A 13,048-nucleotide genomic window follows, 5' to 3' on the forward strand; every position below is an offset into this window, starting at 1 on the left:
ATATATAATGTATAATATTATAATTAATATATATAATATTACATATATTAATTATAATAATAGTATATGATATATAATATAATTATAATAAACTCGTACTTTAATTACTGATCCAAGTTAAAATTAATTTCGTCCCTACTGAAATTTTCATACTCCTTCGTTTATGGAGATTGATTTTTATTAATAGTTAAAAGTATACTAATTAACGTGAAATGTATAATATTTATTAATATTGTAATAATTATTTATTTAAAAGTGAACGGTGTTTGTATTTACTCACGTTGTACGATGACAAAGATTCGAAGAAATAACGTGGATGACGAAATAGCTATCCGAATCCCGCCAAATTTCCCGCGCAATTACCGACGCCATATTGCTTGCCTTTCTCGTTCGAAGTTTCCGCGCCATCCAATTTTCCCACGCTTCCTCTTCTTTGTCGAAAGCTTCCCAAGAAGCCTCGTTCCATCCACGTTTCATCTTTGCTTGAATAATGTCTATCACGCTTGCACGGTATTATACGTAAGAATATTCCAATTTCAACGAGATTTAAGACAAACGATCAAAGAAATTTCCTCCCAACTATCGCGTACATTACGTAGTTAGAACGACTCGTAAACCCGGCGAACATTTTTCGCGGAAATGCGTTCAATTTCATTCACTCACCGAAAACTTCATATAATTCGCGTTCCCTGAACCGGACGGAAACTTTTCCGGGCAATATTTTTTACGACTAATAAAGTTACGCAGGAAAAATTTTATATAATTTGCACTCACGAACGACAACGCAAGTTTTCGAAGGAACAGCACGAAGAAGAGGGGGTCACGTGACTCGCTTCTTTTACGTTTAACCTCTACCAGGAGGAGCCACTGTATCCTGTACATGCGCATTATCAAAATCTATATTAAAATGGAGGAAAAGAGTCAAGTTGTGGAACGAGAGGCTAAGAAGGATGAGATTCACGAGAAAGATGGGAAATCTAAGAGGTAAGCGAATGTTTATACGATTCCCAAGAAGTACTTACTGTATAATTTCAAACGGGACAATTGGAAAATCCTTGATATAATTTGCTCTATGTACGGGCTATGGATGACCGGCAATAGCATAGACACAATTTAAAGTTATTTCTTGTCATCCGTTATATAATGTCAATAATTACATGTCATTATTCAATCGAAATAATAATATCCTTCTCGTATTGTTATGCTTGGCCGTCACAATTTTGCTCCATCGTCTAGAATTATGTTTATGGGCCACAGTAACCTACTAATCCATAAACTTTAAACAATGATATCTATTACCATACATTGTTCTGATATTGCAAGAACAGAAATGTACGTGTAATGATTGTCTGTGCATTTTATTACTTTTGAAGATTTTGTTTAAAATATATGTTGTTTATTAGAGTTTTTGACACCTTCGTTCTCTTTTATCCTGTCCTGTTTTATTAATTTATGCCTCTGCATTGCATTATTTATACGAGTTGAATTTTTGCTGTTATTATGTAACGTATTAAAAGAAAAATATGTGTAATTTAGTTCGAAGAAGAGACATCTTAAGAAGAAGAATAAGATGGCGCATGCCACCACTGAAAACCACAACCATAGTGGCCATAAAGACGAACATGAAATGAATAGCACGTGTAAAATTTCTATAAAGGAATTACAAATAGCCATGGAAGTATTTAATATACATCAAAAACCTGCCAAAACTCAAGAAGAGGCTATGGAGAAGCCTTATCAGTTTTGGAGTACACAGCCGGTACCAAAAATGGGTAAATAATTTAACATTTTATATCAACGATGGTAATAAATAATTTGTAATCGATAAAATTACTTTCTGATATTTTTTCACAGATGAAAAGATAGTTAAAAATGAACCGATTGAATCGGATAAAACATCAATCAGAGCAGAACCTTACTCGCTACCAGCAGACTTTCAATGGGACACGTTAAATCTAGATGATCCATTAGTTTTATCTGAATTATACACTTTGTTATCTGAAAATTACGTGGAAGATGACGATGCTATGTTCAGATTTGATTATCCACCAAATTTTCTGAAATGGTAAATAAGAGATCAACCGATTAAATTTTGTCTCCTTGTACTCTATAAGTCTTCAATCGTGCATGCTTTCAGGGCATTACAATCCCCCGGATGGTGCAAAGAATGGCACTGTGGGGTACGGGTGACTAAAAGCGGACGTCTAGTCGGTTTCATTTCCGCTATTCCAGCTACTCTGCGTGTTTATAATCAGTAGGTTTTGAATATTTTTCAATCTGTCCCCTGTTAGCTAATGCAAGGATACAATTTTAGCACCCAAAAAATGGTGGAAATAAATTTCTTATGCGTGCACAAGAAATTACGATCAAAACGAGTTGCACCAGTGTTAATACGCGAGATAACTAGGAGAGTTAATCTTCAAGGTATATTTCAGGCTGTGTATACCGCTGGTGTCGTACTACCAAAACCAATAGCTACTTGCAGGTGCGTAACCCGATGATTATATCGCTGTTTGCATAAACAGGTTGCAATTTTTATCGTTATTTAACCACGAATTCATTTTCCCAGGTATTGGCATCGTTCTCTCAATCCAAAGAAACTAATCGAAGTAAAGTTCTCGCATTTATCTCGAAATATGACCATGCAAAGAACTTTAAAGTTGTACAAACTGCCGGAGAATACAAAAGTACCAGGATTCAGGAAATTGGTGGAAGCGGACATACCTCAGGCTCATAAGATATTAAGCGATGTAAGGATTTTTCACAGAATCGTAGCGTAGATGGTGAAAATTTTGATATTATTACTTTAATCGAGCACTAGGTTTATCCGTATTTCAGTATTTGGAGAAATTTGACTTGGCTCCAATCTTCTCGGTGGAGGAGTTCCGCCATTGGTTCCTTCCACAAAACGGGATTATTAATAGTTTTGTAGTAGAAAATGAGGGTAACATTACCGATTTAGTTAGCTACTACACATTGCCGAGTTCCATAATGCATCATCCGACACATAAGACGCTGCGGGCTGCGTACAGTTTCTACAATGTGTCCACCGTGACTCCTTGGCTCGAACTTATGACCGATGCATTGATATCGGCCCGTGATGTAAGTCTCGCTGTTTGCACTTTTATTATGTAAGAAAAGAAACATTGTTTACATATTATTTTCAGCTTAACTTCGACGTGTTCAACGCGTTGGACCTTATGGATAACAAAGAGTTCTTAGAACCATTAAAGTTCGGTATAGGCGACGGAAATCTGCAATATTATTTATATAATTGGCGTTGTCCTAGCATGACACCCGGAAAAATTGGTCTGGTGCTCCAATAAAGTTCTAGTTCAACAAATCCGTTGTCTAGATACAAGTTTTCGCATGTGCAAGCTTAAGAATTGGAAGTGATGGTAAAACAGGGAAACCAAGATTAACAGGATGATATAAGAGGGACATTGAAACAGTGGCAAATATAAGTTTAATTTTTACCGATGAACATCCGAAGCATATCGAATAATCGGAAGGAATCGATGTTTCCATAGCGTGTCAAGTAGGATGTTCCATTGGATTCGCGCAATTTCGCGCATGTTATCTTTGGAGACCCTCCGTCTCGACTTTTGATCATGACATTAGTTCAAGATCGAAATCGAAATATGCATGTGCAACGCGTGTATATACGTATGTGCGTGACTCGAGCAATGTAGATAATTATCGTATGCTCTAGTATTTTGCAAAAACCATGTGGAGGAAATTTCCGTCTTGCAGGTATGGTCGACTGTGAAGTCTCGATAAAAGTTCCCTAAAGTTCTCTTCGGACGCTATTTAATTTGGGATAACAGGTTTCTCGTAGCGTCTGTTTGATTAAATAGGTCGCAGCGGTATGCCGAAGTGAGAGTGGAAGAAAAATTGAAATAAAAGAAGATCGAAAGTAAAGCGATCCATTTGTTTGTTTATGCCCTTTGTTCGTTCCCTTCAATTTTACCTGTGTATTTCACTTTCCCTTTGTAACATATGTATGTACCCCTGCACAGAATAAAGTTATTAAATTTATCGCATGACACGCGTTTATAAAGATTCATCGAAGATTTCGACGATTTTTTAATTATTAGCTTTGATACTGTTTTCTTTTCCGGTACCTTCGAAACACGTGGTTGCGTAACGAGGGGTCCGCTTCCGGCGCCGATTAGATAGCGGTAAAACTAAAAAGACACAGAAAGAAACCAGTTTTTAAGGACTGTCATTAAGGGAAACACCGCTGACCCAGCGGTGCGGCATCAAAAGTAATTTATGTTGTTCAAATTTAAACCTCATTGAAATATATATCTTTACAAGCTATGTTTCAGATAATTTAAACTTTCCGGAAAAGACTAACGCCACGACAATTTCTTTTTATTTTCGCTCAACAAACGTTTCCCGACTAACGTTTATTCCTTTACGAAAGCAACGTGTGCTCTTAATACGAGTCGAGGCCTTTGTAACAGTTGCTGCAGATCAATATTTAACACAATATACTCACGACCGACATGCAAGGCCTTTTTCAAGATAAAAGGCGCGAAACGATGGCCCTGTGACAATTAAAACGGCTGACACGTACACGCCGAATTTCAAATGACAAACCATTTAATTCGAATTTGAACTCGGACGAATCCTCTCTCAGGTATCATACTTCTATACGTCATCTATCGAAACGTTTCACGCGAATTGCTCCATAATATTCTCTTTAATGTACACACAAGTGAATAACGTCTGTTCAAACTAATTGCACAACTTTACGATGGGCCTATTATCGATTTATACCACGATAATGTCGGAAAATTCTTCTTTATAGACATTTATAATTTTACCTTGTATTTAATTCCATTCCCTTGACTACCTCTTTTTCTGTTCTTAGTGTCCACCGATAATTGGCAATTAACAAGAATTTATTTTTACTCCAATGTCACCAATTATACTGAAAAACCGACAAGAAAGCACCTAGAAGTTTTATCTTTAAGATGATACTATTCTCATGATTAATGGCGAAATGTGGAATTTATTGTTACCTTGGTCGTTATCGTGTTATTATCTGAACACATAAAAAGAAACTCACGAAGCAGAACTTAACACCCTTGTAAAAGCGTTTCACCTAATCAATTCGACCATTAAGATTAAAGGGACACGTTACCTCGAAACTCGGCAAATTGTTATATTTGTAGAAGAAAAACAATCGTCTTCTTCACGTAAGGCAATTAAGTAATCGCATGTAATTAAACAAAGTTGAATAATTGCAAGAAACTGACGCCGAAAAACGTGCGAAATAGGAACACGACCTTCCTCAAACGCGTTCACTTTCCTTGTTGGATATTTTTTAATTCAACACGATTGCGTAACGCGCGAAAGACACGGTGGAAAAGGACAATTCAGGAGTAACGCAGAAATATGGGCTGCCCGCATGCATCATCCGTAGCATCCTTATACTGCTTGATATCATAACACGGTCAACGAAATAAATAGCCCGCTGTTATTTCTACTCATTACCGTACTTACGCAGAAGACGAAATATAACCGAAACATGGCCACTGCTACTGGCATTTCGAACATCATCGGGCTTACTTTGCCAACACGATTCCTTACATCGGCATGAACCGAACGTAGCATTCTCCGTATCGCTTTCAGAAAATTTACGACAAGGAAAAGTCGAATTAGATCGTTGTAATGGACTAGGAAAAATGCCACAGAGATCTCGCGTTACGAGTCTCGGCGATGATCCTTGGGGAAAACACGGGAGATTCGAAAATACGGGCGATCGTGACAGGCCTGCGAGGTGAACCCGAGATCCGGATGACGGAACACCGTTCCTCCGACGAAGGCCTTCAACTCGACGATGGTCCTTGGTCGGGTAAGTGTACCGATTTCGCAGTGTTTGCATAGGGGGTTCGGTGCACTCTTATTGTGAACGAGATTGATCGCTGACGCATGATGCCCTTTTGCACGAAACGAAGAAGAAAAAAAAAAAAAGAAAGAAAAGGAAAAACGGAAACGAGAAATCACCGAACAATACCCGGAGCAGATAAGAGCACGAAGCGCTGACGAGCACGTAGGTGGGGAAGACGAGACACACGATGTGGAATAAATAGTGGCCTGAAATCGAGCGGAATTCAGTCGCACTGCTGTTGTACCATCGTCGTTGACGTTTATTCAGGAAGACCTCTGACGAGTTCCTCGTGGAATCGTCTAGTCGTTCCTGCAAGTAGGATAGATCAATAAGCAACGACAGGGTGATTCTTCGCTGGCTCATTCCACGCTTAACCACCTCGTCAGACGCGCAGGACGGTGCGTCGATCCATGTTTCGGTCATCGGGATCGTAGAAGAGATGACGTTCCGTGTGATGTTCTCGCTGGCCCTGCTACTGCAAATCGACGCGTTCCTTTTCGGGTACTTAACGCACCTCTAATTCTCAAGATGCCTTGCGAACAGTCAATCCTGTCTCTTCCTCCGGTCCAAAATTCAAAGAAATCGCGGGTCGAGAGAGAACCGACGGAAACTCGTTGGAGGAAACACGTGTCGCGGAGGAAACTCTGCGAGGACGCGTATATAGAGGCGCGTTGCAGATTCGCGCGTACGAAATAAAGGGAAACGAAATAGAAGAAAGACTACACGAATGTTGGCAAGCGCATCCTGTAACTCCTGAAATACCCATAAAGCGTTCAAGTTCAGGTCTGAAAATATCTTATCTAATTCGTGTCATTGGCCACGCTCTCGAGCCTAGCGATTCTCAGCTAACACCTCGTTTCTCTTGTCAGCTTCATACCGACCACCCCCAAGAGCGAAGGGAAACGGGAGTTCAACGTTTACTGGAACGTACCCACGTTTATGTGCCACAAGTACGGGCTGCACTTTGAAGAAGTATCGGAGAAATATGGTATCATACAGAACTCGATGGATAAGTTCCGCGGAGAAGAGATCGCTATTCTTTACGACCCTGGCATGTTCCCGGCGTTGCTGAAAGAGCCGAACGGTAAAACAATACTCGTTCCTTATACCGCGAGCCTATCGATGGACAGGAGAGTGGAAACAACTTTGAACGTTATTCAGGAAACGTAGTGACGAGAAACGGCGGTGTCCCGCAAGAAGGCAATCTCACCAAGCATCTCCAAGTATTTCGGGAGCACTTAATCAATCAGATCCCGGACAAATCGTTTCACGGTGTGGGGGTGATCGATTTCGAAAGTTGGAGGCCAATCTTCCGACAGAATTGGGCTTCTCTCCAGCCTTATAAGAAACTCTCCATAGAGATAGTTCGCCGCGAGCATCCGTTCTGGGATAGTCGGAGCGTGGAACAGGAAGCGAAGCGAAGATTCGAGAAATACGGGAAACTTTTTATGGAGGAGACATTGAAGGCTGCCAAACAGATCAGGCCGTCCGGTAGTTGGGGCTACTATGCTTACCCTTATTGCTACAATCTCACACCGAATCAACCCAGTTCCCAGTGCGATAGCACGACGATGCAGGAAAACGATAAGTACGTAATCGTCAAACATCCTCTATTCCGATCAACCATCTTTGCTGTCGCGTTTCTCTCCCTATCTCTCTCTCTCTCTCTCTCTCTCTCTTTCTCTGTTTACCACTGTTTGGTTAATCCGCGGAACGATCGAATCGATCGCATTGTGTAGGGATATCGCTCGTATTTATCGAATTGGCACCTTTCACGAACCGATCGCGTGCTCTAGTTACCGTGAATAGTTTTCCTTGGAGATTTAAGGTAACGAGATTACGAATCGGCCGTGAACGTTGAAACGCTTAGGCTTAAGTGGGTCAGTGTCAAGAATCGTGTCCCGGTGAAAATTGAAATCGTCCCGAGGGAGTTACATCGTCGTTATCTAATCGGTCTCGATAAGCCAACCAGGACCGTGTGCTTCTTCGTTCAGAATGTCATGGCTGTACGCGCTGGAAGACGTTCTCCTGCCGTCGGTATACTTGAGACTGAGCCTGACCAGCAGCCAGAGAGTGGGCCTGGTCGGTGGCCGCGTGAAGGAAGCCTTGAGAATAGCGAAGCAAATGGCAGCGAGGAAAAGGGTTCTCCCCTATTACTGGTACAAGTACCAAGATCAGAGGGACACGTATTTGAGCAAGGTGAGTGGTACGATTTCGTAAACGTTTCTAAGAGATGGAAAGATACGTGACCCGACGACGAATCCCGAGATTGGCGCTGAAAATGAATTTATCTCCGCAGGCTGACCTGGACGCTACTCTGCGGAAGATCGCGGACCAGGGCGCGGATGGACTCATCATTTGGGGCAGCTCGAACGATATCAACACGAAGCAAAAGTGCGTGCAGTTCAGGGAATACCTGAACAACGATCTAGGCCCCAGCGTGGATCGGACGAGACGAATGGCACTGGGATCGAGCGAATACAACGGCAACTCCGTGGACAATCGGATCGACGGGAGCGTGGACCAGGCGTGACGATTCAGGCAGCTCGTGGACCGATTCTCTCGCAAAAGAGGCAAAGTATTAGGGGAAATTGTAAAAGCCTTTAGCCTGTTGCGTGGCTTACGCGTGCGATTACCATATACGCGAGGTGCGCGGAGGAGCTGCTCGACCTTCGAAATAGAAAGATGTTGGACACGAGACGCGTCGTTGAAACCAAAGACGACTGGTCTAGACGATACTCGGAGACGTTCCGCGACGTAATATCCGAGTATCGGGCGACGATCGAAATAAATTTCCTACGAAACTACCACTTCTTTCATTCTACCCTCGCGAAGTGGGAGTGGCTGGCGGACAAATACGAAACTCTGACCGAGCCGTGGCGCATTCTTCTTCGTCTGCTGGCTTCTGTCTTCCTCCTCTGGGATCCGTGAACCTTCGATACCGTCTGTCACCGAGGGTTCGGTCGGTGAGTCGGGAAGCAGCGGATTTTCTGCTGGTATCGTGGCGAGAGATCGGCCGATGCCGTGGCACGATCGGACAAACGAGGCAACAACGAAACTGGCAATGAGAACTCGGGACGAACGCACTTTGGCACTAGCGTACGACAAGTTTTACTGGTTCGAGGTGTAAGGCCTCGGGCGATCTTGCTTTTTACAGTACACGCGACGTCGTTGTAGAGGTAGTCAAAGATCTCTCTTGCTTACCGTTGATTCCTCCCCTCTCCATCTCGTTCAGAGAGTGATCCTTTCTCTTTCTGTTTCCACGAGGATACCTGGAGAAACTGGGAGAACGAGAAAGAGAGAGAACGGAACGGGAACGGCGCGGAACCGAACGTACCGAGTAGAAGGAGGAGCTGAAGGAGACTCCGGTGGCGGTGGAGGTGGAGCAAGAGGAGGAGGAGAACGGAACACGAGAGATCGGCAGCACAGTTTCGTGTTCAGCTCAGCTCGGTTCGGCTCAACCTCATATCGGATCTCCGTGTTTCGAGGCAAACCGTTCTTCAAATTTGTCGCTACAGACCTCCTCCTCTGATCCGGTAGTTTGCGCCGGGCCGGAGAAGAACGGCAGAGTTCCGGCCGAGAGAGGACCGGAGTGAAAATCGGAGTGAGCACGGGACGGGGCGCGTCGTAGAGAGCGTTCGTTTGCAACTGTTTACCGATCATTTTCCGCTCTCTCGGCAAATTTCTAGAGTGGTGCGTAGTAGTTCGCAACGTCGCTGACGTACACGGAGGTGAGTGACAGTTTCTTCGGAAAAGCCAAGGCTGCCGCTGGCTGGCCGCGACTCGAGATCGCTGCCACAGTTGCCAGACTACGCGTGATACGTGTGCTACGAGAGTGCACGATACGGCAGAATTCGATAACGATATCGAAATAACCGCGAGATTTCCTACTCGCAACACGCTCTTAGCCTTTTTTCTCTCTGGTCCCGCACCGCGATCTCACCCTGCCCCCCTCCCCCCGTTTCAGGGCCCCTCTCTTTTCCAAAACGATCCTCCGTGCCTCTTCGAGATTCTCTATGCTACACACGGTAACTAGCAAGCGTACAGAGGCTACGTAGCACAATACGAGTGCCCGATTCGCACTGCGCGCTCTCGCTATCTTTCTCTCGCGTCACGACCACCGGAAGGCAGATCCCTTTTCCGGTGGTCTGTTCGAGGTAAAAGAATGTTAACACCAGCTGAGAGAAGTCGCGCGATGATCACAGACTGCTCGAAAGTGGCCAAGGGACAGGGACCGAGGAGTTAAATAGTCGAGAAACACCCTATCCGAAACGTTTTGCCCACTAATCCTAATACCAGACCCTATTCTCGAGTTAATGATAGCTCTTCTTAGACGCAACACTTAACTTCCGAGCTAAACTGTTGTGCGGTAGCCAACTCGCCATCGGGTCCTTCCTAATGAAGACCTTTTGCGACTGCCTCGACTTGCCACCGTGCAGTTAATTGGCTAATTCCCCAAAATATCCGAGAAAAATGTAGCGTCCGCTTCTCCGCCACTTCTCCCGGCTCCACGGATTAGCGTAATCTCCCCGAACCGGATATATTTCTTAACGAGAAAGTTATGCCCGGCTCCAGATCGAGGAGAGAGAAATTCGGAGGAGGAAGGCGATGATAATTCCAGGTGGAAATTACGGCAAACCTATCGCGACAGTGTCTATCGCGTCGAACGCGTTGCTTCGTTCCGTAAACATCGCGATATCGTTAACCGGTCTCGTTCTCTCGAGAATGGTCTACGCTTAATCGCATCGTACCGTGTGCTTCTTTTTAAAGTTACAGGTAGCGTAGGTTCGCCGAAGCGAGCTTGGAACCGACACTCGCTAACGCGACGACCGTGTTCGCGCCTTTCGAGTAATTGGACAACGGAAAATGGCCAGTACGCGACCGATTCGATCGGTATTCTCGAAACCTCGCCACGAGTATAGTCCGTCTACTATACGGAGTCGTATCTCTCTGTCTCGGCCAAAAAATTTCACCGGTTGACCGTGACGATCGCGAGTATACACTTTCGCGCCTATCTCTTCGCGAGTTCTTTCTTCCTTTTTCTTTTTTTTTCCTTTTTTTTTTTTTTTTTTTTTTCTTTTCCCTGCCTTTCATTTCGAGCCGCAAGAATGATGATCCTTAGCTACGACGCGTAGCGAGGTAAGAAAAATCGAAGGCTCGCAGAGGGGGTCCATGACACTCGATACCGATAGCTGTGAGGTCAGGCTGCAAAAGCGAGCAAAGTAGCGGTGTCATCTCGAAGCGGGTACTACACGGTGTCTGTAACCCAGGTAACGGGTTATCGGTTGCCAGGAAAGATCGTTAAAAGAACGACGTACAAATCGCGGCCCCTCTAAACCGGTGGGGACCACCTAGGAAATCGCGGATTCCCGCTCCGACCATCGAAACGTGAGAATTTTCCCTCGCTTCCGTCGATCCGTCGTGATCTGTTTGCCCTCGAAAGGGGTACCGTTCGAAGGGGTAGCTGATAGAGGGAAAGGAAGCAGAGGACTCGCGATGGCTTTTTCTCCGACGAGAAAACGGGAAAGGAGAGTAGGAAGAGAGGACGCAGGAGCTAGCAGCGGGCAGGCTCGAGGAAGACGAAAGGGCCCGTTTTAAAGAGGCGAGCATTAAAAACAACAATGTCATTACATTTTAACGACCTGTTCTTGGGCTCTGCCCTCCCTTTTAAGAACGTTCGTTTGCAGGTATGTGGTCCGCGCTCTCGTGGGGGCTACCACACCGAGAGAGAATTCTTAAAGCGGTACACACACTAGCTCTGCTTCCTCTTTTTGCCCCCTCTCGGTCTTGGGGGTTTTACGTTTACACGCGATTCTTCTCGGCTCGGGGGAAAAAATCGCCGGTCGATCGTCTCGCGTGCTGGCTGTGACAGCGGGCATGGAAGCGTTTCTCGGGGCAGCGTCTCTCTCTCTCTCTCTCTCTCTCTCTCTCGGCTGTATCATATTTCGAGTACGTGCCCTACTGCTAGTTTCGCCGGTTCGCCGGTGTACACGTCTAAACTTAAACGCGCCAGATGTTGGCAACGATAACGGCGAGTCGGAAAGCGCGAAACCGCGGCGGGGCGGTGTTGGAAATTTCGGCGAGCTTAAAATCGCGATCTAATCGAGGTACGAAGAGGGTGCGAAAGCAGCTTAATCCGACACTGGTCGATGCACAGGGCCCCTTCCACCGCGCTCGGGCCCCGTTCCCCCTCCCCGGCCGATTTCTCCCCACGCACTCCGGGCACGCCGTGCAGCTCGCGAAGAATTAGTATGGGCGAAGTAACAAAAGCACGAGGAACAAGCACGGGGGGTGTGCGCGGCGAGTGGCGGAGAAGGAGGAAGAAAAAAAAGGAGCCGAGATGGCGCCACACGTCCAGCGTGTTTTCGGGGCTTCCTCCGGTGCTGTTGGCAAACTCCTTTTCTTTTTCTCGCGGCCCTCCCGTTCTCCCTCTCTCTCTCTCTCCTTCTCGCCACCCTTTCTCTCCTGCCCTCTCGCTTTTGGCGCGTTCTCCACCCTCCCCCTCCTCCGTGCCTCTTTTATTTTCCTCCTCTTCTGGACCCTCACCCTGCGGGCCCCCCTATTAGTTCGGCCACGGCACCGTATTGCGGAAAAAAGAGGAGCAAAGCACGGTCGCAAAATGCGAAATTGAGCTAGACCAAATCGAGAGATAGGGGATTTCTCGTTAAAACCGAGCAACGTATCGCGCTCCGAAATTACACGCTAATCTATCCCGATAATCGGCCGCGCACCGTTCTTCCACCTTTCTTTCGCTTTCCTCCTTTTCTTCCCTCCTCCTCCTCTTCCTCCTCCTCCTCCTCCTCCTCCTCCTCGGGGTCTTTGGATTTCGCCGCGCGAAACCGATCATAGGCGCGTCCCACCTTCCTCCGCGCTCTGCTCTCCGTGGGAGTAGGAATTGGAAAAACGAGTAACACCGACCCCCGTGTACCACCAGTCATCCTTCCACTTATGGTCGCAGACCTAGGCGAAGCACGGCGAAGGCGATCCAGCCGGGAGGAGTAGCTCTAGTCCTTTGATACCACCGGTTCCAACCTACGTATACCTATCCTTCCGCCAGGCTACCACCATTGGTCGAGCCACTTGCACCATTTTACTCCTAGTGCTCCTCTTCTTTCGTCCTTCGCACTGCCTATTCCCTTTACTCTC

General features: G+C 45.6%; 3 protein-coding genes across 3 annotated transcripts in view; all 3 read left to right on the plus strand.

The window, feature by feature from the left end:
* Positions 1-883: 883 nt before the first annotated feature.
* On the plus strand, positions 884-4,952 carry Nmt (N-myristoyl transferase). Its single transcript, XM_017904386.1, has 10 exons — positions 884-984; positions 1,537-1,772; positions 1,855-2,065; positions 2,138-2,254; positions 2,315-2,485; positions 2,570-2,750; positions 2,839-3,102; positions 3,168-4,268; positions 4,332-4,645; positions 4,880-4,952. The coding sequence occupies exons 1-8, from the start codon at positions 908-910 to the stop codon at positions 3,324-3,326; spliced, it is 1,416 nt and encodes a 471-aa protein (XP_017759875.1). The 5' UTR covers positions 884-907; the 3' UTR covers positions 3,327-4,268; positions 4,332-4,645; positions 4,880-4,952.
* A 1,191-nt stretch (positions 4,953-6,143) lies between these two features.
* On the plus strand, positions 6,144-8,862 carry LOC108550652 (hyaluronidase). Its single transcript, XM_017904433.1, has 5 exons — positions 6,144-6,403; positions 6,772-6,986; positions 7,064-7,490; positions 7,897-8,101; positions 8,202-8,862. Exons 1-5 carry the CDS (start codon positions 6,342-6,344, stop codon positions 8,433-8,435), a joined length of 1,143 nt encoding a protein of 380 aa, XP_017759922.1. The 5' UTR covers positions 6,144-6,341; the 3' UTR covers positions 8,436-8,862.
* A 230-nt stretch (positions 8,863-9,092) lies between these two features.
* The window catches only part of LOC108550653 (myb-like protein Q), an 8,838-nt gene continuing 4,882 nt past the window's right edge, over positions 9,093-13,048 (plus strand). Inside the window, exon 1 of the mRNA XM_017904434.1 lies at positions 9,093-9,633. The gene's annotated coding sequence lies outside the window, so the exon portion shown is untranslated. The remainder of the gene's footprint in view (positions 9,634-13,048) is intronic.

Source organism: Eufriesea mexicana, unplaced genomic scaffold (assembly GCF_001483705.2).
Source record: "Eufriesea mexicana isolate 0111107269 unplaced genomic scaffold, ASM148370v2 scaffold2888, whole genome shotgun sequence".
Classification (NCBI taxonomy): Eukaryota; Metazoa; Arthropoda; class Insecta; order Hymenoptera; family Apidae; genus Eufriesea; species Eufriesea mexicana.